The 26,346-nt window shown below is 41.1% G+C and overlaps 1 protein-coding gene across 3 annotated transcripts in view; it reads right to left on the bottom strand.

Moving 5' to 3' along the window:
• The window catches only part of EYA3 (EYA transcriptional coactivator and phosphatase 3), an 860,742-nt gene that overhangs the window by 578,206 nt on the left and 256,190 nt on the right, over positions 1-26,346 (bottom strand). For 2 of the 3 annotated variants that reach the window (XM_078682511.1, XM_078682514.1), the window contains exon 3: positions 11,221-11,316. The exons of the other annotated variant lie outside the window; for it this stretch is intronic. In XM_078682511.1, the coding sequence (XP_078538637.1) occupies positions 11,221-11,316 (96 nt within the window). The remainder of the gene's footprint in view (positions 1-11,220; positions 11,317-26,346) is intronic. 3 annotated transcript variants of the gene reach the window in all.

Below are 26,346 nucleotides of genomic sequence, written 5' to 3'. Positions count from 1 at the left end.
TGTTCCTTAACAAGTAGCATATCGACACAGCCGTTCTGTTCAGTACAAGGAACTACTGTGGCAATGTATGCTTTTTCAGACCAAAACATGTTTGGTTTTTGCAATAAGGATTTATAAAAACCATGCCAAAACAACTCCTGCATTGACAAAACCAAAAGGCTGACCAACAATTTCAGACCTACTGGCTTTAACAATGCTTGTTGATTTTTAGGTTTCGCATAATCTTATTAAAACTGGTTACACTGTCTTTCCATTATGAATATTTTTGGAAAATAACAGCATACATCAACACATTTTACTAAATGATGATGCAAAGAAATGGTACCCCTTCATTTTACAGTAGTTTAGCTAAATGTTTTTGTATTTTCTGGTGAACACTATTTTGAAAGCAAAGAATCATCAATCCTGCTTTCAAGCTTCTGCAAATATGTGTATCTAATCAGAGAGCATTCTGGGAGCAGTATACATGGCCTCATATTGCTAAACATTGAGAACGTGTGTACACATTTTTAAACTGGAACCACTGTCAGTAGTGTAACCTGAGCTTACAATATTTACTGAGAGCGCTCACCCTAATAATAATGGCTGCGCATTAATGAACCATTAATACAAGTTTGAACAGCATTACAACATGGACAAAAATATTACCTTAACTGCAAGCAATGCCTTTCCCTGATCCATAATGCGGCACTGTGAACTACAGCCAAAGGGTTTGTGCTGTAGGTTAGGCCTAATTGTCCCATACGCAGTACCATTAACAGGTGGAATCCCCATACCTCGTGACTTGAGGACTTCTTCGAAGAAAAATAAGTTGCACATGTCCGAGCATAAAACTAGAGGGCAGAAGTATGCACAGCATTTGTATCTACAAGTACATATGCCACAAACACTTTTTTAAATGTATTTTTAAGTAAAAGATTTCCCAGCATACCACATTGGTACAGGTTACATTTAAGACTGAAATATCCCAAAGATTAGGAGGAAAATTAAGCAAAAAAATGGTGTTCTCATGGTCTATTGAGAGAATTGACCAAACTGCAGTATACAAGTTTCAAGTGCAAATTGTTTGAAATAGGTACTGCAGCAGGAATATTACTAGCACAGTTAATCAAGAGAGGAGTAAACCAGAAGGATCAAGGTGGTGAAAGACCGGCACAATGCCTCAGTAACAGAAAACAGAAGGGTCAATCAGTTATTTACAAAGTACAAATATCTATGCAGATTTTGTTTAGAAGGTAAAGGAAGAGAAAGCTCAACCACAGGCAGGGTAAACAATAGCACCTAATGAGCTGCCAGAAGAATTCCCCAAGGCAGCAGCAGAAATGTCTGTCAAACATACGATGGGGGAGTCTTATCTTTAATCAATAGGGAATTGTATTCAGCATACTCTCTCCACTTACAGTGGAGTCTGAGGCTCATGTAAGAACTGAGAAATCAGTCTCACACGGTGACTGATATGCCCAGACTGGGGAACCTGTACGTAGCATTCATTGACCTCAGGTCTGCATCTGACCTCATCCCTAGATAAAAGCTTTGGTGCTTCCTAAAGGAGACGGGCCTCCCCTCTGAGTTCCAGGCGTTGGTCGTTTGTCTTCACGAGGACAACTATGCATGGATTCGTTGGGGTAGCGAAGGACAATTGACAGACCCAATTAGAGTTGACAGGGGAGTCCCACAGGGCTGTGTATTGGCTCCCACTCTCTTTTTGCTCTTTATAAATTGGGTTGTTCAGTATCTTACGGATATTCCTGCTGATGCACCTACTTTGGGGGGAGTCAAGGTGACAACTTTACTGTTTGCTGATGATACGTTGATAGTCTCCAAGACCCCTAGGGGTCTGCTCCTGCTTTTAGACCGCTTTGAGGACTTTGGTGCAATGAGAGGCTTTGAAGTTAATAGCTCGAAGACTAAACTCCTAATGCTGAATCCCCACAAATCATTTAAAGGCAAGTTTACACTGGGTGGGATGCCCCTGGAGAGAGTGACCATCTTTGATTATTTGGGTGTCACTTTCTCAGAGGATTTGGCTTGGAAGCACCATGTAACGAAGTGGACTCTTCAGCATAGGCAGACCCACCGGGGTCTTGATTAAAGAGCACAGGACCTCCCAGAGCAAACCAGTAGCAGTCCCACTTCAGATTTATGATCACAAGATGGTGGGCTCAGCATTGTATGGGACTGAACTTTGGGGTTTTGAAAAATTGGACGGCCATTTTGTGAACGAGAACACATTTTTGAGAGCCTTATGCTCACTTCCCTAGAGCACCCCCTTTCACCCACTAAGACTAGATATGGGTAGATCCTTAATCTGGGACAAAGCTGAGCTACGCCCCCTACTTTTTTGGTTGAGTAACACACTCCAGAGCTTCTCCCATATGCTGCTGTTTTTGTTGGAAGTTAACGCTCTTGACTGTTTTAGGAACATTAGTTGGTTCTCTAAGATGAAGTCCCTGCTTTCTAGAAAAGATCGGATTAAGAAATAATATTGGATTTGGGTGACACAGACTTTGGTTTCTTACTCTTCTTGGAGCCGCCTTACATTGGATTTTATGGAATTCAAACTGTCAGGTGACTATGAACAATATCTGAAGGCCATTACGACCCGGCAGGATAGGAAGCTTTATATGCAATTCATATTTGGCTCCTTTCCGGTGAATACCTTCACAGCTTCCTGGCACCAGCCCTCCCCTACAATGCAGTTTTGTCCAGGTTTTCCTCTTGCAGTGGAGTCAATTAGCCACATTTTCTTTGTGTATCCCATGTACCATTCCCCGAGAATAAAATGGCTATCCTCTGTCTGTAGGAGGCTTGGCACTCGTTGCCATCAAGAAGCGTTGCACATTTTAAAATCCGACTCTAGTCGCCAAGTTTCTCGGTAAAATGTGGATCATTAGAAGGTCTGTATTGAAAAAGTAATTGCTTCTAATCTTTTAATTTTTTTTGTCTAATTTCAATTAATTATATGTCTCTTAGCAATGACTATAGACCCATTTTAGCACCGTGGCTGCATGGTGGGCCATGCTGTGCAGCTCCATCACGGCATAGGCTCTTGCTGTCACAGCTTTAACCACTTTGAAAGTCATTATAATTGGTTATATCAATGTCTAGGAAAATTAATACAGCTGGAACCTGATGATTTGCACTTAACAAATTTTAATGTGGTTTTATCTTGCTTCCTTGTACTGTATGCACTTGAACTTTTATAGGGGTAATGACCGAAATAAAGTTTTATGATTGATATGCCCAGAGCAAGTAGGTTTTATGCCAGAGATCTTTTTAGGTTGGATGCATACTAAAAGGGAACACTACAGATCTGACAACCGGAGTGAATGTTAACAGGGAATTTTCTGAAGTGCTTTTCCTGGAAAGGGGGTCAAGTTAGTGCTACTGATGCTTTTTACTTTAGCGCAAGAGCCATGAATGTGCTTGATCAGAGGAGATCTGCTCGCCGGGGGGCCTCAGGTGAGGGGGTGATGGTATTTCTGACAGAATGTTCTTACAAGCATATGAACTTCTTCTACATTCCATTGTCCTAGCTTCATGATGCATAGATGTAGTCATACTAAAAATGATGTCCTACAAATCAGCTTTGCAGTAAACTGGCATAAAAGGTGCTGTTCTTAATGATGAGTGATGACACTATTAAACTGATCTCCAAGGGATTAAGTAAATGGGCTTCAAGGAGCAGGTTGAATTTTAGAGCCACAGTGTGGAGGTTACTGTGGACAAATTTAAAGGGGATGTACTATTAAAATACACTACCAACTCTGCCCAAGAGTTATTAGTTTCTCTAGAATGTGCTACATTGGACCCCAAAAACATATAGAGGGACAAGGAATATAGGAAATAGTTATGGGAGGAAAGGATAACTTAATGGATATTCTAGGATTCTGGATTCATATTTATGATGCACACATCTCATTGTTTTAAACCAGTGGCTAGAAAATTATCTGCCCAAACCCATTAGAAAATAAGCTCATGCTTGAATTGAGTTATTTTCATGCAAGGGAAGACTCCTCGAACCTAGCTCAGGAGAAAGGGTAGGGCTGCCAGGCAGACTACATTTTAGACTAAGCCCTTTGAGGCAATGAAGTGAGCCATGGCTGGCATCTTTAACCTTTCAAAGTTATTGAACAGAACTCGCTCAAGTGCGTTGATAACTCAGTGGAAGTACAAGTAGGGTTTAAAAAAAGTTATAGCAATAGCTACAACTGAGACAAGCTGTGAGGAAATGGCGAAAAGGGGGTGCATGATGTGAGATAATGAGAAGAGTGAAGTGGAAAAGCACGGTCGGAGAATTAGGGGAAGCAGATTGTTTCAACACATTATTATGGACTAGGGAGGTTATGGAAAAATCTTGTTTATGGCTGGTATAGTCTAATGTATTTTGTAGGGTGCATCATTCTAAAATTATGAATTATCTGTCTGGCAAATAGTCCTATGCGTCCAAAAAGTAAATGGGAAGAAGGAACATTAACTCGTTCAATTTAGAGGAATGGGAAAATGTAAAAGCCCAGGGATAAAATTTTAAAGTATCTATTCAAATAGCACAAGCAAAGCTACACAGAAGCTGGTATGATGACGGGATAGCACTCCCGAACGTACAACTATATTACTGGGCGACCCACCTCAGTCATTAACCAGGGGATCCATGCGTCCCAGGATGATCCAGCGTATAGGGCAGACCAGGCACAACTGGGAGATCATAACATGTTAGCGGTCCTCTATAACAAGGGACTACCATCAAAGCTACGGGGCCCTACACGACATACTGCTACAATATGGCACGCAGCGCAAACACGGTTGGGTTGGGGAGTGGTTATAACCAAGCTTACCCCACTATGGGACACAAAGAAACTGGGTCAGCTGAGGACAAGCAAGGGATTCACACAGTGGGACAACATCGGCATCGCCACGGCAGGGGATCTGTGGGACAAGGGAACTGTAGTACCATGTACCCAACTTCAGCAACAATATGAACTGGGCCCAACTGAGACCTACAGGTACGTACAGATAAGGCACGCACTGATGGCAGTGATTCCACCAGATGCTGAAATCCCTGAGGCCGCCCCGCTAGAAGACCGGATACTTACTGACTACATGCAAAAAAGCGCAACTTCTCTCACATACAAGAAATTGATCAATAATCTGCCAGACCCGACAGTCACTCTACGTAGCAAGTGGGTGGCGGACTTAGGTGACAGAGGACTCAGAATGGCAGGAAGCCGTGGCATCGCCCAGGGAGGTAGGGATCCCTGCATGACTCCGGCTCATACAACTCAAGATCTTACACCAAATATTATTATACCAGACTCACCATGCACAAACTACAAACTTTCAGACACACACAGGCCAAGGCACACACTGCATTCGGCACCCCCAGTATGTGTGAGACAACGGGCAGTCCCCCAAGGGAGTCTTGCGAATGGTTACTTACCACGCTTCGAGGTGAACGCCTTTGTGACGCCCCCAGCACACGGCCACAGCAGACGATCTGATTATTGTACGACCCAGATGGCATGAAGTGCGGAACGTAGCACACGCCCCCAGCGTGCCCCTTGATGCGGCGCAATTGTGTAATTGGCGCTTCACATGGCATGAAGGGAGGACACGCCCACAGCGCGGACACACGCCCGCAGCGTTTGTCACAGCCCCAGCGTGCCCCTTGATGCGACGCAATTACGACTTACATGGCATGAAGGGCGGAACGTACCACACGCCCCCAGCAGAACGCAGACATGCCCACAAGGGACTACTTTGCTGGCACGGTTCTTTTACCTTTTAAATGTATATGGCGGCAGTCTGCATAGCCTATGTCCTTCTGCTGCAACTGCCCTTTCCAACGCTGTATTGGGTGTTGTGATTGGTGCTGTGGTTACTGAGATTACCCGCCTCAAAGGTTTAAGCTCTCTCTTTATAATATACATCTATACATACACATACATACACATACATACACATACACATACATATATACACATACATACACATATACACACATATATACACATACACATACATATATACACATACACATACATATATACACATACATATATACACATACATATATACACATACATATATACACATACATATATACACATACATATATACATGAAGGGAGGACACACGCCCGCAGCGTTTGTCACGGCCCCAGCGTGCCCCTTGATGCGACGCAATTACAACTCACATGGCATGAAGGGCGGAACGTACCACATGCCCCCAGCAGAACGCAGACATGCCCACAAGGGACTACTTAGCTGGCACGGTTATTTTACCTTTTAAATGTATATGGTGGCAGTCTGCATAGCCTATGTCCTTCTGCTGCAACTGCCCTTTCCAACGCTGTATTGGGTGTTGTGATTGGTGCTGTGGTTACTGAGATTACCCGCCTCAAAGGTTTAAGCTATCTCTTTATAATATACATATATATATATATATATATATATATATATATATATACATACATACACATACAGATACATACACATACATATATAAGTACATACATATACATGCATACACATACATACACATACATATACACATACACACATATATATACAAACACATACATATATACAAACACACATACATATACATATATACATACATATATACATACACATACATACATATACACATACACACATATACATACATACATATACATACATACACATACGCATAAATACATACATACATATACATACATACATACATACACATACATACATATATACACATATATACATACATATATACACATATATACACATATATACATACATACACATATATACATACATATATACATACATACACATATATACACACACACACCCCTCGGTTCCTTTTCGCCAGAATTTGCAGCGCTCTCTCGCCGGTTCCTAAATCCCTGCGACAGGACCACGCCGCTTTTAAATCCACAACCAATTCCCCCAGCTGGGAGAAAAACGGGCCGAACTCGCGTTTGTCTTCACTTATGTGCTTTTTATTTAATCCTCACAGCAGGGAGTTTCTCAAGCAGGCACAAATCTAGGCGTTTCGGGATAGCATATGCCTTGTTCACGATCAATTTGGCTCCAGGCTCTCAGTCTCAATATAGTGAGTCACATTATTACATCATTTCCTGTTTGATGTTATTTTGGCCCTCGGCCTTCAGGATGATGTAGTGTTTTGCTATTTTTTTTTTACATTTTTTTATCCGTCTGCATAGCCTATGCCCTTCTGCTGCAACTGCCCTTTCCAACGCTGTATTGGGTGTTGTGATTGGTGCTGTGGTAACTGAGATTACCCGCCTCAAAGGTTTGGGCTCTCTCTTTATAATATTAGTATGGATATGGATATTGATACCCTCAGTTCCTTTTCGCCAGAATTTGCGGCGCTCTCTCGCCGGTTTGTAAATCCCCGCGGCAGAACCACGCCGCATTTAAATCCACAACCAATTCCCCCAGCTGGGAGAAAAATGGGACGAACTCGCGTTTGTCTTCACTTATGTGCTTTTTTATTGAATCCTCACAGCCTAGAGTTTCTCAAGCAGGCAGGCACAAATCTACGCATTTCGGGATAGCATATCCCTTGTTCACGATCAATTTGGCTCCAGGCTCTCAGTCTCAATATAGTGATTCACATTATTACATAATTTCCTGTTTGATGTTATTTTGGCCTTCGGCCTTCTGGATGATGTCGTTTTTTGCAATATGTTTTATAAATTTTTTTATCCGTCTGCATAGCCTTTGTCCTTCTGCTGCAACTGCCCTTTCCAATGCTTTATTGGGTGTTGTGATCGGTGCTGTGGTTACTGAGATTACCCGCCTCAAAGGTTTGGGCTCTCTTTATAATATTAGTATGGATTAAGGGTGCAGTACCTTACGTGACTAATAGAGGTCTCTTTACAACTCCACAGTGATACCTAGTAACAGCCTGTGGTACTGCACCCTGCCTTGCGATTATTTTTTTGATTAGTTATGCTACTGAGCCATGTATGCATACATAACACAGCATAAGGACCAACAAAGTGCCAGACACATGCACAAAGACAGTGCTTTAACTAGGAATAACAAGGGGGAGGACTGCAAGGTGGGCAGCACAGTAACGGTCAGGAAGGAGGACAACATGGGGAGGGCTGCATCGAAGAGGGCAGCACGACATGAGAGACTGAAAAACGGCTGTACATGAGTATTATCACTTGGTCACTTTCAGGGGTGATGGGGAACGGTGATGGGGAATGGAGAGACGCGTAGGGACTGCACGAGGGAATTGTGGGAAAGAAGTTAAAGGGGGGAGGTGACGGCACGGAATATTATGTCACTGATAACAGGCAGTGACGGGCGGGGGCGGCATAGGGAAATTCCTCAATAGAAAGATTTGCAGGATTGTTTGCAAGGCATAGCCAGCGCTCACGCAGCTTTGTTTTTCATGGCAATGAGAGACCAAAACATGAAGAGTGGCGTCCATGAAGCGGACGCCTTGCTAATACAGGAGCGGATTGCGGCGCAGTTAATAAAGGTGCGTGGCCATGTGGGGAGGCGGGAGGGGTCTCTGTTCAAAGTCAACAAAAAATTCCCAGCACACCAGCCCAAAGTGATTGCGGTGCAGTTACTAAATAAATAAAGGATGCGCTGCCATGCTGTGTCGGGACATAGGAGGGGTCTGAAGAAACATTCCAAACACAGGAAATGAAAACGAGAAGAAAAAGCCAGCCATCAGCTGAGCGCAAGTATGCGCTGCTTAAGGACAGCTGAGCGCTGCTCGAGGACAGCTAAGAATATAGTGCTTACAAGTGTAAAAATAACATGCAGCCTAAGAGCCCATGTAACAGGGGCAGTCCACGGGGGAGGTTACAAAATTTGAAAAGTTGGGATTAGTAAGCTAGTTCACCAATGAATAGCCGGTATTTAACAAGGTCAGTGAGAACAGCCAATAGAAAAGATAGGAGGGGTTTCAAGCCCATATTCTGAACAGAATACATTTCAAAGAGACAGCACTAGCGCGGCCTAAAAAGAACTGCAAACTCCATTATACGAAGTGGGCAATAGTGCTCACTAAGAAAGCCAACTGAAATCTTTAAAAAATTGCACGGATTTTGGTTGGATCCTAACGGAAAGAACTAAAAATTTAACATGCACCTGTACTGTAACAGGTCTAGTGCCAGAGCATCGGGTTGACTGAATTCAAAGCAGGTCTTATTTCCAGAAGAATATTCTGAATGAAATCACATGACCCATCTTCATAGTTGTTCAACTAAGTAAACCCCACATGCAATAGGTTGGTATTACTAGAACAGCTGGTATTCTGGGGCATCTGTTCTCAAAAAGTCGGTCATGGACTGACTGATGCATGCCAGATTTTTAGCTTATCCACAATTATATAAATGTAGCTATCTTAAAAGTCATGCATGGATCTGGCCCTCCAGGACCAACATTGGAGAACCACTAATCCCCACTGCCCATTTTCTCCCAGTGGACCTTATGAACACTCAATATTGGAAAAGAAACAACTGAAGAAAACTCATACCACTGTAATTGCCAATTGGCTCCATGTTATAAGGGCTACCTTCATCTTAATATGACACTTTCACCAAAATTGTGATATTTGCTGGGACTAAGGTGTGAAACTACAACATTTGTTGGCTAATACTTTGGTGGCTATAAAGCCAATGCTGAATAAGGCAATCATTATGGCTGAGCCAGATGACTCTTCTGCCTTCTGGGTCATTATTTATAGCCTGTTGTGGGGCAATAGCCTTCATAAAAACCTAACTATATTGATCAATTTGCAGGGTTTAAAACTCCGAAAAACCGAGCAAGTGCTCACAAACCTATGATCGGTTATTTTGGAAAGACAAGCCTGCTGAGAAACTTAAGCGCATAGTTGGACCAAAATCAGGCATGCAATGTGAGACAGTGACTGACTAACACTTTGGACACTAAGTGCAACATCGGACACTTGCTGTGAGTATCAAAGAGAAAGGCAAATGATTTCACATAAAATAACACAAAGAATTCTGGTGCAAATATCAGATCTTAATCAGAGAGGGGCTTCTTGACACTTCAGACACGAGTTGGGCAGTGAGAATCTGGTAAATACATAGTTCATGATCCTGCAAGTAAGTGTGTGTTCAATTTCTTCAACTCTCAAACTTTCTACCCTATTTAATCTTGGAGATGGTGCTACATCTTTCATTTGGACCATATAAAGAAAGCCACCCCGAAGGATGCCACTAAATGCATCTCATGGACCTTTAACTGATACTATATATACACTAAATGCGTCATCAGGACCATCAACACTAAGCCACCACTGTGCGGAGAAGTCCACGACACATATCCTGTGGATCCACTACCCTAGGCATATCTATGAGAACACTAAGTGTTGAAAGGAAACCAGCTGTCCTAGATCACATCGAAGATAGACACTAAATGCATTATTGAGACCCTACACGGCAGCCCACCTCTGAGAGCCACTAACTGTCACAAGGAATCTCTACACCCTGAAGCTCTGAAACAGAAATGAAGTGTGATAAAGGGACGAATCTGCCAATGCCATCTCCATGACTGACACTAAATGCATCGCATGGACTTTCTACCGTGGGCAACAGCAGAGATTGGAACTCAATATGTATGAGAGACCCTCTTGCCTAGGCTATATCGAGCAATGGCAATAAATGTATCACATGGACAAAGGCATCTCAAAAAAGACACCATGTGTATTGCGTAGGCCCTCTACGCTATACCATCAAGGGGAAAGTCAGTCAATATATCTCAGGGAACCACTGACTTGGACTTTTTGCAAACGGGCACCATGTCATAATATCCACTTCTTTACTACTTCAGTCGAATGAGAAAATCAATAGGAACAAAAACACTGGGTCATAAGAACCTGAAATGTATCACATACAAGTGTTATCACTTTATAAAACATGCCTGCAGTCCTGTTCAGGAAAAACATATTTTTTTTATCAATAGCTTGTTCAAAGGGGCCGTCATGGCAACGTTAACTATTTAAACATTTGTATACATATTCTTCCTGCTGGTTTGCATAATGTACGTATCAGGAACAAATTTGAAAATCATATGCCTTTTCAGGCACGAAGTGAAATAACGGTAAGCTAGCAGGGCACGTGCGATGAGAGAGCTCAAGCACAGGCGGCGATCCAATCACAGTCATGCTGGCGCGAGGACGGCCGCGTGGGCACGTGCAGGCGGTACATACCGGCTCTTCGGAGTAGTCCTGCAGGTCCTCCATGGGTTTCGGGTGGTGCATAATGCGGCAACGGCCCGTGTCACGCTCCTCGCCACTCTTCAAATCCTGTTCAGACAAAGGGTTCACAGCTTTATGTACATTTTAGAGGCTCTTATCATGTAGGCTATCGCGCGCCCTGTGCTTCTAGGCTCCGTAACCGCGCTTGCTGGGACGCTGCATTCTGAAGAAGTGACACCACACACACATCTGGTGCCGCTTCAGAAAACAATGACTTACTATTAAGCCTCCCGATACCCAGGATAACACACTTTCTACGCTACTAGCGGCAAGACTGTCAACTGCACAAGCAGCAGGTCTATAAATGCAAAGCCCTGTGACGCTGTGCCATGGAGGTAGACCCCCCTGTTCCCAAAGGAGACTTCACGAGACAAATATCTGTCGGATTAATAGTGCTACTTTAAATAATTGAGACTAGGCTAGTGTGTCAGTAAGCAGTCTGATAAGACATCTAACCTGTTTTAATTTGGAGCATTTACATAACTGTCACAAAAAGCATTAAGTAGGACACGCCGGAGTATCAACTGAATGCGCAGGAGCAGCACAGAGATAAGAGAGGGCTTAATGCACGTGCCTGGCACACATTCAGTCCGCCAGAAGCAAGGGTCAGAAGGGGGATTCGGGCAGGAAGGCTGCACAAGGTCAGTCAGCGTGGGAGCACTAAAATGGCAAAAGACCACAACTGAGCACACAACATCTTCACAATTACATCTCACATACAAACAGACAGCATACGCACTTCTGCCTCCTGACAGGACCTATACTGGACAGCCAATGAACGGAGCACTCTTTTCCAGAGCACTAAAAGTTCCCTGGCTGTGCTGGACCTGCCTAGACCAGCAGCGAACTCCAGAACAGAGATCAAAGGCTGTGCAGAGCACACATCATCTCATAACCAGCCGCCTAGAGCAGTGCACTAAGAGTAACCGGAGTATGCTGAACACTAAACCGCTTGTGCGGGAGCTGAGCTATGACCTGTGGCATTAACCATGGCATCAAGATTTCCAGGGCTATAGAGTACTTTGCAGCTCCCGGGAATGCTTGGGACCCACTTGGACTAGCAGTTTAGTCCAAGCCACCAAGGGTCCCTGGGCCGTGCAGAGTAAACAGGAGTGCACAGCAGCTACTAAAAGCTCGTCAGGGGTTGGGACCACTACCTGCCCGAGTCAACAAAAATTCAATTCAGCTTCAACTGCTTAAAAAAGTATCAGATAAAGGCAAGTGCACTTGGTTTGCAATTAAGTTTGAGAGCCCTGCTCCGTATGGCAATCTCATCACTCTGTCCGATACAGTAACTCCACTGATGTTTACATTCTGAGTGTCCCATCCAGTACTTGAGACAGGATAGAATTCTGCCCGTTTCAGGGACGAACTTGGGTATATTAGGCAGCTTCTGTTGCTGCATGCGCCTCTGAACTGGCTGCTCCTTACTGGAGTCCTGTCTCGTAGATGCCAATTGCAGTCGAATACATTTTGGGATCACTACCAAACCCACGATTCTGGACTGCTAGGCGAGAATTGCAACCTTTTTTTTTTATCGTATAAGCAATCCCACCAGCCTTGATAAAGTCGTTTGATTAAACAATTCTCAACTATCCTGACATATACGCACCGATATCTATTTGATAAATATACTTTAATAATGAAACCAATCTACAGTTACTACATCAAGAGGTCTGTTAACTTTACTGATCTTCAATGTACTTGTTATTGAGGACAAGAATTCACAATTGGGATACTGTCAAACTCATTGTAAAACTAGCGACAAATGTTGCATGGTTAAACATGGAGAAATCATCTAATAAATACTTGCTTGAAGAAAAAAGCCTTTGTGTACAGGGCTGGAATTATTAAATTGCCAGACCGAACGGTTCTAATCTGCATATATTCATTCATTCACAGGACTGAATCAGCCGACTAGGTACGTGCAGACGTCAAGGGGTAAGTGCAACTGAAAACATCCTGCATTAATCTAAGGCCAGGTCAAGCTGTAATGAACGGGGTTTATTTTAGCATGCTTCAAGATCCCATCACAAAATACTGATTTGTTGAATAAACATGGGTTGAATAAATGCAACCCCTTTACGTCGTGCTTTGTCATTGTTATTCAGTAGTCAAAAATGTGGCTGTTCAGGTTATTTTCAAACTGATAAAAGATGAAAAAAAATGCCAAAATGCTATTCTGCGATTTTGTTTTTACTGAATCCAAAAGCACACGCTGCATTCAATTACTTGTTCACAAGCATCTGTTACTGGAGGGAAAGAAAGGCTGGAAACACAACTAGATATCGAAACAAGTTCCTGGCTAAATCCTCTAAGCTTAAAACTCAATTACCACAGCGATGGAGCGATAAGAACAAGAGGCGGTGGACACCTACAAAGAACTGTGCATGTGAAAGGTAAACTTTCAGGCTGGGTCTAGGCCTTCTAATGTCTGTATTTGTGAGAGACCCTGCATTAGCACTAACTAGAAATCATGACTCAGCATGTAATTACTATGTAAAGGACAGTCTGGATTAAGGATTTTAAAGTCATTTGTACGCGCGGTCTTCAGCCCTTCTCGGGATTCTTTAACTCTCCAATCATGTAATGTCAGTCAGGAATTTCAACCTCCCCCTGCCTCACAACACATACATAAAAACACAAACCCACACATCACCTTCTCTAGGGCTCGGGAGTTATTTTCCTACAGCACTGTTTACGAGTAATCAATAAAGAGACGAGAATTGCATATCGATGACTAAGTATTTTAGGTTTCAAACTTAAATCACCCCTCCAAAACAATCATGGTGCTAGCAATGGTGTATGTAAAATGATTCAATCATGGCACTAACCCTCTCAAAGGCAGTCTTCGTACAATGTAATTAAACATGGTGCTCTCGATGATATTCTTAAAATGATTCAGGCATTTTAAATATTACAACGTGCTTAATGGCACTTTTAAAATCATTCAAATATGGTACTCCCAATTAAATATTTAAACTAATTTACTTAAGCATTATGTCCTCAATGGTAGATTTAAAATGCTTTGCCGTGGAATTGTTAAAATAATAATCTTGGATCCCTCCATGGGAAGGTACAGCTTTTAGAGTAGACTAACGCAAACTATGCAATTTCTCAGCACTGCAGCTAAAGGCCAAATCCACCCATCTTTGATTTAAAAACAAAAAGTAGTAAAAACTTTTATTTCCAATAAGGGCCCTTAAAGCAATTAGGGATATTTATCCTCCCCATTTACTGTTTACAGCGCCAACAGACCCTTCGGTGGGATGCTGCACTTAACTAAATTCCCTAACAGTATTAACAGCTAAAATGACAATGCAGGATAATTCTCTAAAATGAAACTATTATAATTATTTAAACATAGTGCTCTAAACTGGGTTTTAAAAAGGATTCTAAAAAGGCTTTAGTAAAATGTGCTTAAACAGCGGTGCACTGAAAGGATTTGCTTATATTATTAACTAGGATTCTTTCAATTGCGTTTTAAAATTTATTTGAACAACATCGGTGCTTTCGTTAGTATTTAAACATGGAAGCATTGAATGGCATTGCTACAATTATTATATTCCATTGAGTACTCTCAATTGTGTTACAATGAATTCACTGAAGATGATGCCTTAACTGTATTGTTTATATAAAAAAAACACGCTCAAAGGCATTTAAAACATATTTTAATTAAACATGCTCTCGAAGGCACTGCAAAGTAATGTATTGAAAATTGGTGCTATTAATGGAATGGTTTAAAATGTATTAAACCCGGGTATTTTCAATGGTGTTAAAAAGGATTCAAATAAGCCCTCAATGAATTGCTGAAATGATTACCCAGGTCGCTGTCGTTGGAACTGTTACAATTATTCAATTATATATATGCTCAATGACGCTCCAAATTTACAATCATATTAGGATTTCAACAGCTGCCCAATTGATTCAAATGAAGATGGTGCTCTCAAGGTTCTTGTAAAAATCATTTAAAGCAGACTCTTTTAAACAGCATTGCTAAATATTAAAAAGAATTATATATGGTCTTGGTGATGCTGTTATTTGTACATGAGCGCAAACATTTGTATCGTTAACATTATGCAATTAAATCTGCTCTAAATTGCACTGTTAAAAGGATTCAATTACACGCAGTGCTCTCAATCACATCATTAGAAGTAAGTTAAAACAGGGTACTTTTAGTATTAACTAAGTTCACTGAAACATTGTGCTTTAATTGTACCGGTGCATGTCCAGGATTAATAAAGCTCAGACTGGCTTCTCACAGATTTTCTAACAGGCGGCAGCACCTGAAGACAGACTGTGCGAGCAGACTGTGTTATGTCAGAAACCACCCCAGCCCCTCCAGTTTACAAAGAGTCTTGCTTTGGGGGAAAAGCAGCATTGTCGCTAAGCATAAAACACACCCGAAGATATCCAAGTATATACTGCTCTAGATATTCAACAAATGCTCCAGAACCCAAACGCTTCCATGTCACCTACAGGCAAAGATAATACCTATTACTGAAAATACGGTAGAAAAATAAGCAGCTTTTCCCATCCCCAAGTAGGCTGAAATGTGCCTCACAGAACAAAGGCACATGTAGGTCGACAGCCATGCGATGCAAACACTGTCCCTCTGTACCCTGTGTTCGCCGTATTCACAAGTCCAATTCAAGGGAACGCGCCTCAGTCACCAGAAGCAAGCTGAATAACCACCGGATCCAGGAAACCAAACACCACTCTGTACCCTCCTTCGAGGGCATTATTTAATAAGTCGAAGATGTCAATGCGTTTCAAGGAGCAATGTTTCAATCACCCACAAGGGTATCTTGGCGCAGAGCAGGTGTGCGTGTCTAGCCTTCCCGATGGTAGGTGGGTTAATTGAAAAAATCAGGGCCTTGCGAAATTCAAGGGGAGGAGCATCGTCTCTTTAATCTGACAAAGTTGGAGAAAAAGAAAGGTTGTGTGCGGACTATAGTGTATGTAGGAAACGTAAACCGTTCCAAAACACAGGGCGTAAATGTAAAAGTAAATCAGATAAACAGGTAAATGAACTGTGCAGGTGTATCCATGCAGAGACGTTAAAACAAGCAGCACATATGGCAGGGCACTTATTACTATGATTTCTGGGCTTCCATATGAGGAACTCGCCATCACTAAGGGCATCACACATACTACCAGTGGTATGCAGCAGCAGCTTTTAAAAGATCCACTAAGGGCATCACACATACTACCAGTGGTATGCAGCAGCAGCTTTTAAAAGATCCACTAAGGGCATCACACATACTACCAGTGGTATGCAGCAGCAGCTTTTAAAAGATCCACGTATAGAGACTAAGTAAGCTGTCTGTGGGTCTTCAATCAACCACGCATGCAAGACACAAAGGGGAAATGACTACTTCTCCTATAACCCATGGAAATAAACTCTACCTCTCACAAAGCAGAATGCCCACAAACTGACAAAAACTGTAAATATCAGTTAAAAAAATTTAACAATGTAACGTATACTGAACTTTAAATGTAACCTGATTCTTTGTAAACAGTGTATAAGGTGGACAGAGCTCAGATACCCTACGCGGCAGTTTTTAGATTTTTTACTTCTGTGGACCCCCACTGAAACATTACTGGAAGTTGGCGTCCCCCAATTTAAGCAATTTTTATTATATGAACCTCAAAACAATACACAAAAATACAAAAACAAGTACATCTCAAATAAATGCTTCAATATTCAAATATTGTGTTTAATTCACAATAAAATATAGAAGAAAAAAATTCACATTTACAATTTTTTTTATTTGTACATACTTTATTCATTTCCATGTATTGATTCTAATATTTAATTATGTAACACAGACGTGGTCCTATTCAGTAGGCCTCGCGGACCCCCAGACATTAAGAAAGAACCACTGCCTTCATGTCATTATGCGCTGTATAAAACTCAAACAAATAAAATAAAAGATTCAAAGAATGCAATGGGCTATAAGCGAATGAAGGAACGGTGCAACTATTGCCACATCTAACATGCTGCCTCGCAAACTGTACCGTTCACCACTGTAAAATTACTAGCTTCTTCAAATCACCCCTATAAACCTGACCTGTTCTCTGCCTGGAATTTACAAACACACCGAAAATAATAAGAAAAAAAATAAGGAAACTGAAAATGTTTCAATTATTGCGAATAACCGAACAAAGGTTGACGGCAAGGCAGCTTGGAAATCCCAGGAGTCACGTGGGTTACTCTAAGAAACATAAAACCGCCTTTTGTCCAGGTGTTTCGTATTTTTATATAAAATACCGAAAAGCCCACTATGTGCTCTAACAGAATCTAATGTACTCGACTAGCAGTGTGCTTGTCGCGGTTCACTGAGGCTTATAGTAAACACGCTGCTCTCACCAACTCGTTAGGAAAGAAAAGTACTTCGATTTCTGCATGACTTTCTCGGTGTGTAAAGGCCTACACGAGGAGACATTAGATCTCTTAAGTAAATCCCCTGGGAAGACGGGCGGGTGTTGAGTACAGAATGTGCCGAACCGCCTACCGGTCCAGGGCCCAGGCTAGTCTGCTTCTTGCACTGGAACGGTCTTTCACAGCGTTACTGATAAAATGACTGACACAGAGAAAAACTACTACTAATATTAGCACAAATACAAAGCCGAAGTCTGAGGGACACACTTTAATTAAAAGAAATACGGTACTGATTCGCACATGGGATTTAAGCGAAACCCACAAGGGCTGTTCCAGTCTCAGCTGAGCATTTGCACCCCTTCAACACTATAAATACACTAGCCGAGGTCTCGATATGAAACCAGCAAAAAATAGAATCTGAAAGCACGCACTTACCCAACAAAGACGATGCTCAAATCATGCCCGACCGCCTAAAACATTTCAACACTTGCACCATCTGTCCTTACCTGTTAATCTTACATTTTCCAGAGATACAATGGGATGTGCTCGGTGATAAACAATGTTTTTTTGTAGGACAGGAAAGCGAGCTACGTGACCTATATGCAGCTGTACCCAGGACAGAACCACCCACCACTCAGAAAATGTTAAATGGTCTTCCGTGCAATAAACATAGTTTGGCAATCTGTACATCTAGTCTGTACACTAACTTACACAGAAAACCTATTAGTAATTCCTTTTTTTTGTTCAAATATCTATTAAAAGAGAAAATACATTTGTGATACAATCTATTAGTAATTCATTAAACAAGCCCCTCTATGCTTAATAGCTTGGAGGCAGTCCCTCCTGAGCTTTACAAGCGCCTTACAGCAGGTGCAAGCACCTGTGGAACAGAAGCCCCGCAAGTGGTACCATTCTGGCCACGCGGAAATGACATATACAAATAAACACAACAGTGCCTCTATGCTTCAAACACATTCCATCTACAGATTCAAGAAAAACATCTTTTAAAACAAATTACAAAGCCAGCCCACTCAAGCGCAGAATGTGCTATTCAACTACTACTGTCCAATAGAACAAACTATCTAAACAACATCAACTGGCGGTATAAGACGAAAGCAATTCCCAACCAGCATAGTGGCAGACTAACGCACAAGAGGCAGCAGGCACGTCACGCAAGAAGCGGCGCAGTGAGGAGCAGGGACGGGCGGCGCGGATCGCAGCCCGAGGTAGCACTCTGGCCGAGAGGATTTACCAACTGGTGTCCATCATAGGCGGGAATATTTAGGATCGAGAGAGAAACCGATCACCGCTATTGACAGCAGCAACTCACTTCCCTTCACGGGGGGAGGTCTTTTATTATAGTGGCTTTCTGCGTACACACGACAAAGCACTATGAAAATGGGAACCTTCGTCCTGCTTAGGCAAGCGCGGGAAGATATAAATACAATACAGACATCCACGCATTGTTTCAGTGTCTATGCAATATTGTTTGTGAACACATGAAATCAACGTGTTGCTACATTTTAGATACAAGAAACTCCAATGGAAAGTTGCATTTTATTTATTTTAAATGGTTATTTAGCTTTAATTAGATTTTGGGGTGTGGTCTCAATTCCTTGCAAATAAATGTTACAGCACAAAATAAAAATAACACGTCCTGTTGCCTTTAGTCAAGGGCTGTGTTTGTCCACACCTCCTAAATCGATACCATGACGCTGGTCGGTTATTGGGATGAACCCAATTGGGTCGGGTGCCTCGTGCAGCCCTCATCCATGCTAATAGTGTATCCACAATAATGGCTTACGCAATCAATGCCTTTTATCAAGCAAACGAGTTCGAAACAAAGATGTTTAACTTGAACCAGAGCATACCTACTTAAAATCTGTGCTGTGCTTGAAAAAACATCAAATCAAATAGGCCTTGTGACTATTAGCCTAGGGTCTCTCCTCTTATACAAGGATTGTAACGTGGAATCATTCAGATACAAATTGCAATTTATCCCGTTAGTTATGCTGTGCTGTGGGACATGCATAATTTGACATTTGCACTGTAATAAGAGAATGCATCTTTATTAATATATTTGCTCCAAAGAACATGCTTTACAGCTCATTTATTTTCAATGGGAGACATATTTACACATATATATATATATATATATGGTACATCAGTGAAAATAAACGTGGCCAAGAAAAACATGTAATTTGGTGCAAATGTAGCAATAAACGTAGATTCAGTCATTCTACCTGAAGTGGAAAGCTCAAATTTCATATTACAATTGACGAGAAAACACTTTGCCTCACAGACTGCATGTTTAAAATGTTGAAACACAGGGTAACAACGAATAGCCAGGAGGCCTCGTTTGAGCGACTTACCCTTAGTGCACAAATGTATCCCCCTTCATCCTGGTTTTGGTCACATGTATGGAAAAATACTTATTTCACACTGCAGAAATGCATAGATAGGTCATGCTATTTTTACTATTGTTTGGAGAGGTTGGGATCAAGATCCACTTATGCTTCAAATCCAATGGTGATAAATAGCATATTACACGATGTACATCTAAATATCTACTATACTTACCTATATATTTCTGGTAACTACAAGTTTCAGTCCAAAAAACAGTTAAGGGCCTCTGGTGATAAAACATGACGACAAATCGGAAATAGTATGTAAATATTGGTAGGGCACCCAAGAGTTTGGTATTGTGGCACAATGCAAGTGAATGTACGTATTTTTATATCATGTTTAAAAACACATTTGTCATACTGCTGGTTAAAACCCTGTATATCACGGGTATATCCTGTTTCCTGTGAATAACTTCTTTTAAAACATTAGTTTAAGAAATTAAGCAAAGATTTTAAACACACACAATAATTGTAATTAGTAATTTTTAAAACTCCTGAATTGCAAGCAATACAAATCATTAATCCAGTTAACACAGTCTCTGCCAAATCTACATACTAGACATATCCAGGTTTGTTTTCCTCTATATTAAGACACATCTTTAACATAGTAAAACAATATTTGTTTCTTATAATTCGTCAAGGTATTTTTTGGTTATTAAGTCCCATAAAGAACCACGATACTTGCCTGACAGAACAGCTGTATTCTTGTGACTAATATTAACTCTGTCACTGATTCAGATTAATTTATAGATTAAGAAACGTCTATTTATTCAGAGCTACATCACGGTTTGTGAACGCAAGGGAGCATTGTGGGAACACACTCCCTCAAACACGCTCATAACTACATTGCTAATCAGAACACTGTCTGAGAAGAGCTAGTATTTCCAGATCTAAATCTATAGAGTAGTGACATTTTTGTTGGTAGATAAACATTTAAACACAATGATTAGCTACAGCACTTCATCCAATTTAAGATGGATATTTAAAAAAACCCTCAAGATTTCTTTGCATATAATGCACGTCAATTAGATTTACATTTTAAACTGTGTAAACGTATGATAGAATAAGAATGATTACTATTTTTAATTTTTATTATTCACCACAAACGCAGTTTATATAATAACTAACTGTGCAGGGAATGGTGTGCCTAGAATCAGGGACCTGTGGAAATTTACTTTCGAGTTACTGAATTCTACCAAAAAGCTACCAGTACTTCCAGTCTCTAAACCTGGTGTCTATGCTCAAGAATGTTCACTAAAAAAAAGACTGGCTTGTAGGTGGTTTAGCACAGCACTGTACTGAAGTACTTTGTCATTTAAAGACCAAGGTGAACAATTAAAATAAACAATACATATCTTGAAAGCTGTAGTACATTAATCAGTAAAACACCCATCTAAAGGAGGCCCATCACATCACTGACTATAAATGAGCTGTCTGTATTAGAAGCATCCCTCTTAATGCTCATCACAGCTTGTCTGGTTTAGAAGAAAACAGTCGGCAGTGGATCAGGAGAGCCGATCGGCACTCCCTAGGTTAGAGCCAGTCACATAGCATATGCTTGTACACAAACAACAGCTATAGCATCTGTATCCTTACAAACGCCGCTCAACCGCTGTTGCGATGCTCCCAGCAATCAGCGCCGCTCTCTATGCCTATTGATGTCCTTTCAGTATTGTTTATCTAGCACTAGCACCTACTGCCCTCCTGTTCAAAACCTGTATAAAAAAAATAACTGAATAACATATCTACTACTCAAATTACTTCATATTTACTCATTTTCAACACTAATCCTTTATGGGTTCCCGAGTGGCGTGCTACTCGCCAGAAAAGCGCTTCAACACCCATCAAGGGTAACAAGTGCTATATGAATGCAAATATTTCTTCCCCTTTTATCCATCCGCTAGCCTCACTCCAAGTAACAGACTAATATCCACCACTGAAATGACCTCATATTTCACCATAATAATTCACCACTAATCCTTTATAGGCTTCCTGAATAGCATGCGTCAACAAGCGAGCGATAAATAAATACAAACCTTTGTCCTCCTCTATCCTTCTGCTATCATTCCAAATCCAAATAACGGACAAACCTATCCACCACTTAAAATATACTTGCATGTTTCACTATACTAATTCAACACTAATCCTCTATGGGTCCCGGAGTAGCGTGCTACCCACCAAAAAAGCGCTTCGACGCCTCGTCAGGGGAAGTAAGCGCTATATAAATACAATTACAATACAATACTCAACTGAGATAAACATACGTAGAGAAAACTTGACAATGAGTAACCCTGTTCCAAAACATACAAAAAGCAGCAGCCTGCATTAAGGCAGGGAAACAGAGAAAGAATCAGGATAATAGTTCATGATGCAGAAATATCCAAGAAAACACTCCCATACATCACACTAGGCAATTATTCCATAGTTGCATGTTCTCTTGTTAATGGCAGCCTGGATTATGACAACGCTTTATATGATGGTCTACCAGTATAACATACAGCGTACAAAAACAACAAAAAAAGACTAAAATAAGAACTGATTCCTTAAAAATGGCAAATTGTGCAAGAACAACTAAAGAATTGTTACACTGACGATAGTCTGCCTTCCTTCCAAATCAGGAATTATAAAGACCTTTTCTATACCTACTAAGTCCCAGAAACATTAATAAAGGGAGACCGGAGTCTTTCAGTACTGCACCCTGCATCTTGAAGGCCATTCAGACATCAACATGACCTTCAGAAATTTCCAAACCTAGCACTACTTAGTTCGGACGATATCCGTTTAAAAGTTTATTCTAATGAACTTCACACCTATGAACTGTAATGTACTCTAATGTGCATCTAAAGACATCTATAAACTACTAACACAATTATGTGGTTTAATATGCTGTTTATTACTTCAGTATTCCTCTTGCGCAAAAAGGCAATGCAGTTGGGCGCAGTCGAAATAAACATTCACATCATTAATGTAGTTCCACTGCTCCTGTCTAGATGAACAGCAGTTGCATTCAAGTGTATGGTTTCCGAATAAGTGTAGTTTAACTGCCATAGTTACTACAGCATCTTTCACAACAAGCCCCTAGTGGATATGTAGAGACATTACATTTACTGACACTTTATTAATACAAACATTCCATGTGGAGTCCTGTGTGGGCGTTTTGTATGATAAATTGTAGCCAGTGCAAACCAAATTTGATGCCAGCCCTTACAATGTTGGCCTCACAGAAATCGAGCATCCCTTCCAACATCCTAAACACAGAATGCAAAAATGAATGAGAAAATATAGCACAAACAGAACTTATAAAAGCACCCCTATCAAAAAATTAACGGGAGCAATTTAAATCCTATCTTACTAAAATATAACTCTGAAAGAAATGAAAGGAGGTGCTCGTCATAGAGCACATTTTTTATGTCATGTCATGACATTTGCAAGTGAACCTGCGAAGAAGCCCGTTTGATTACAACTTCGTGTTGGGCAAATCAGAAGACTTCAACAAAGATCATGTAGCTACAAAGAGGAACGCTGCGTTAAAGAAGCAGCTGGACATTAATGTGCCCAACCAATGACTACAGAGAGGTGGGTGGGCCACAAAAAGGTGCAGCCTAGTGTGCAAGAGAAACCACGTGTCCAGGAAGCCAATTTCCAAGAACAACAAAAAAGTCGATTGAAAGAGAAAAGTGTTGGGTTACTTTGCCCAAAACTGCTAAATTATTCTAAAACATACAACACTACTTTCTTCCGTTGTTAGGTCTGAATCAGCAAAATAACCGAAAACAACTGGAATTACCTAGCCTTTTCAAACCCTAATTACCGACTTAAATATGTTGAAGAAATAGGTATAATGCTCTAAAAACTGATAACTCAAGCGTAGCACCCGCGATTCATATAATCAAACCAGTATACATCAATCCAAACAAGGCCACCTCTACATATCAATGTTGCAGTGAATACATCATTTACACAAATCAAGTTTCTTATCTTAAAAAAAGATGCCAGGCTTGTGTGACCACAGATAGTCAACACACTTAAAGTGTTACAATTGCTGCTTCACTTTTTCATAAACATTTTGGAGTGAAATATTTTAGACCATGCACATACCACCAAAACAAAAACGAATAAGAATGTTCCGCGTGCACTCACCTGAAAAGTAATTGTATTTTTCCACAGATGCAGCATTTATGAATAAGGCAGCACATGTCGAAAAAGCAGAAAGGCTCAGCCACAAGGATGGCATCGAAAAAACAAATTCTCACAAAATGAAAAAATATAAAGCCTTTGCTGCTAGAAAGCAGCAGTGTCCTCTGCTGCCAGAGCAGCTGATGGCAGAAACTGTTCAGACTGCACAGAGTCAGGCGAGGTAGAAAGTCAGAATCCTTCCACATACATCCTCCACAACCACCTGCACCCTGAGCCTTCACAGGTACACAGGGAGAGGGGCTGGAGATCGCCGGCGTCTGGCGGAAGGACACCAGGAAGGAGCTTCCACACTTCAGTACTTTCCGCCTCAATGTCATTTGAGGAGACCTTCCAAAGAAAAGCAAGAAAGGGCCATAGGACCATATCAATTACAGTTTTCTTTTACTGTGATATGATTTGAAAATCTATGCCATTTTACACCCGCCATGGAAAGTACAGCAAAGGTATTATGCAAACAGTCTTTTGTTCCCGCACACCACAATCCAAGCTCTAAACAAAAAAAATAAAAAAACACATACTTTGCTCTATGAATTTTCCACCAGCAGCGGTATCCACCGTTTACAGTTATAAGATACATCATACATTATAGCTCGACGCGTGATAAGAGAATATTCCACAATAATAGCCAGGCAGGCACTAAACCCCTCGCCCAACTATCACTTCGTGGCGGCTACATTTTTTTATTTATTTATAGCAGCCCCTAAAAGCCCAGACTTAAACTTAGGGAGGGTATAGCGGACTAGACATCTTCTCAACACTCTTCCCGAAGCATGTGGGAGCCTCTCTCAATCCGAGGCGCTTCAGAGTGGAGGTGAATTCAAGACGTTTTTTGTGAAAAAGTAACAGTAAAATATACATTTATATGTTAAAAACAGGGCAATTCCACACACCCTTGTGTGTAAAAAGGTCCTGGTAACGAGGGAACTATTTTTATTCTGGAACCTCCAGTTTAATCTTAATATGGACAACTATGGCAAAGAGTTCTAAGACACAGTAACAAAAACTTCCTTTAAAATCATCCCGATGAGGTACATAACGGCGTGCGTTCACGAAAAACCAAGTGGGTGCATTAGGGATAATCGTTCTACTGCATGGCAAATTGTATCTCTTCAGCACACCCAATAAAGAAATTTGATTTAGGTTTAAAAGTGACAACTGCCGCCTAAACTGCACTGCATTTGGCAACGTTTGGACGTTATGGATTTATCGTAGATTGCATGTTGAGGTGATCTAGTCTTGTTTACTACAGTACATCAGTATGTTTATGCAAGCAACCGTTTCTGCAGAAAAGGGAACATGTGTTCCCGAATGTAAAAGTTGTTGCAAAACAGTTTCAATGCCACACAGGAAAAGTCTCTTGTAGAACAGGAGTGCCACAAACCTTTTAGAATAATGGAATTCAAAGCAATAGTACATAAAAAAAATCACCCCTGTTATTCCTTATAGGTGTATATACACACCCCATGTTAAACATTCTGCACAGTACTAAACGGTATTCATGTACCATTCACTGCATGTAATATTTTAGTCGTACTGGACTGAATCCCTTTTCTTCGTATTGGAAAGCTCTAACTCCCGCAGCACATGGGCATACTTTAAATATCTGTGTGAATGAAGAAATATAAAGAAAATAAGAAGTATATGTGCTGGGTGATTGATGTTCACAGTTATTCGCGCTAACCGTGAAGGGAGCACCCCTTCTCACAGAAATAGATTTGCCACCTCACAAGGGGCATGGCTGGTCTTAATGAAGGCACAGTGGGATCTCGCCAGTCACCTACCACGTGACTGACAACTAACGTGCTCTGGAAACTTCCAGATAGCTAGACAACATTAAACCTAATGCAGACATTAGTCACGAAACAAATTTACACCCCACTACCTGCAGGGAAAACAGTAAATGCCGCAACAGTGTGGTGTGGAAAACAAAATCTGCTGAGGGCTTTTTTTAGCCACTAATGGAACCCACAGCTTCTGGTGCTTTATGCAAAACAAAAACGGAGAAAAAAATCCAAGCAAACAGCAAATATTTCTTTAGATGTAAATTTTACAAAAGCAGAGCAAATAAATGTAATTCAAAATAGGTAATTC

The sequence above is a fragment of the Lissotriton helveticus genome, chromosome 3_1, assembly GCF_964261635.1.
Source record: "Lissotriton helveticus chromosome 3_1, aLisHel1.1, whole genome shotgun sequence".
Taxonomy (NCBI): domain Eukaryota; kingdom Metazoa; phylum Chordata; class Amphibia; order Caudata; family Salamandridae; genus Lissotriton; species Lissotriton helveticus.
Note: the sequence above shows the minus strand (reverse complement) of the source record. Positions and strands in the feature narration are given on the sequence as shown.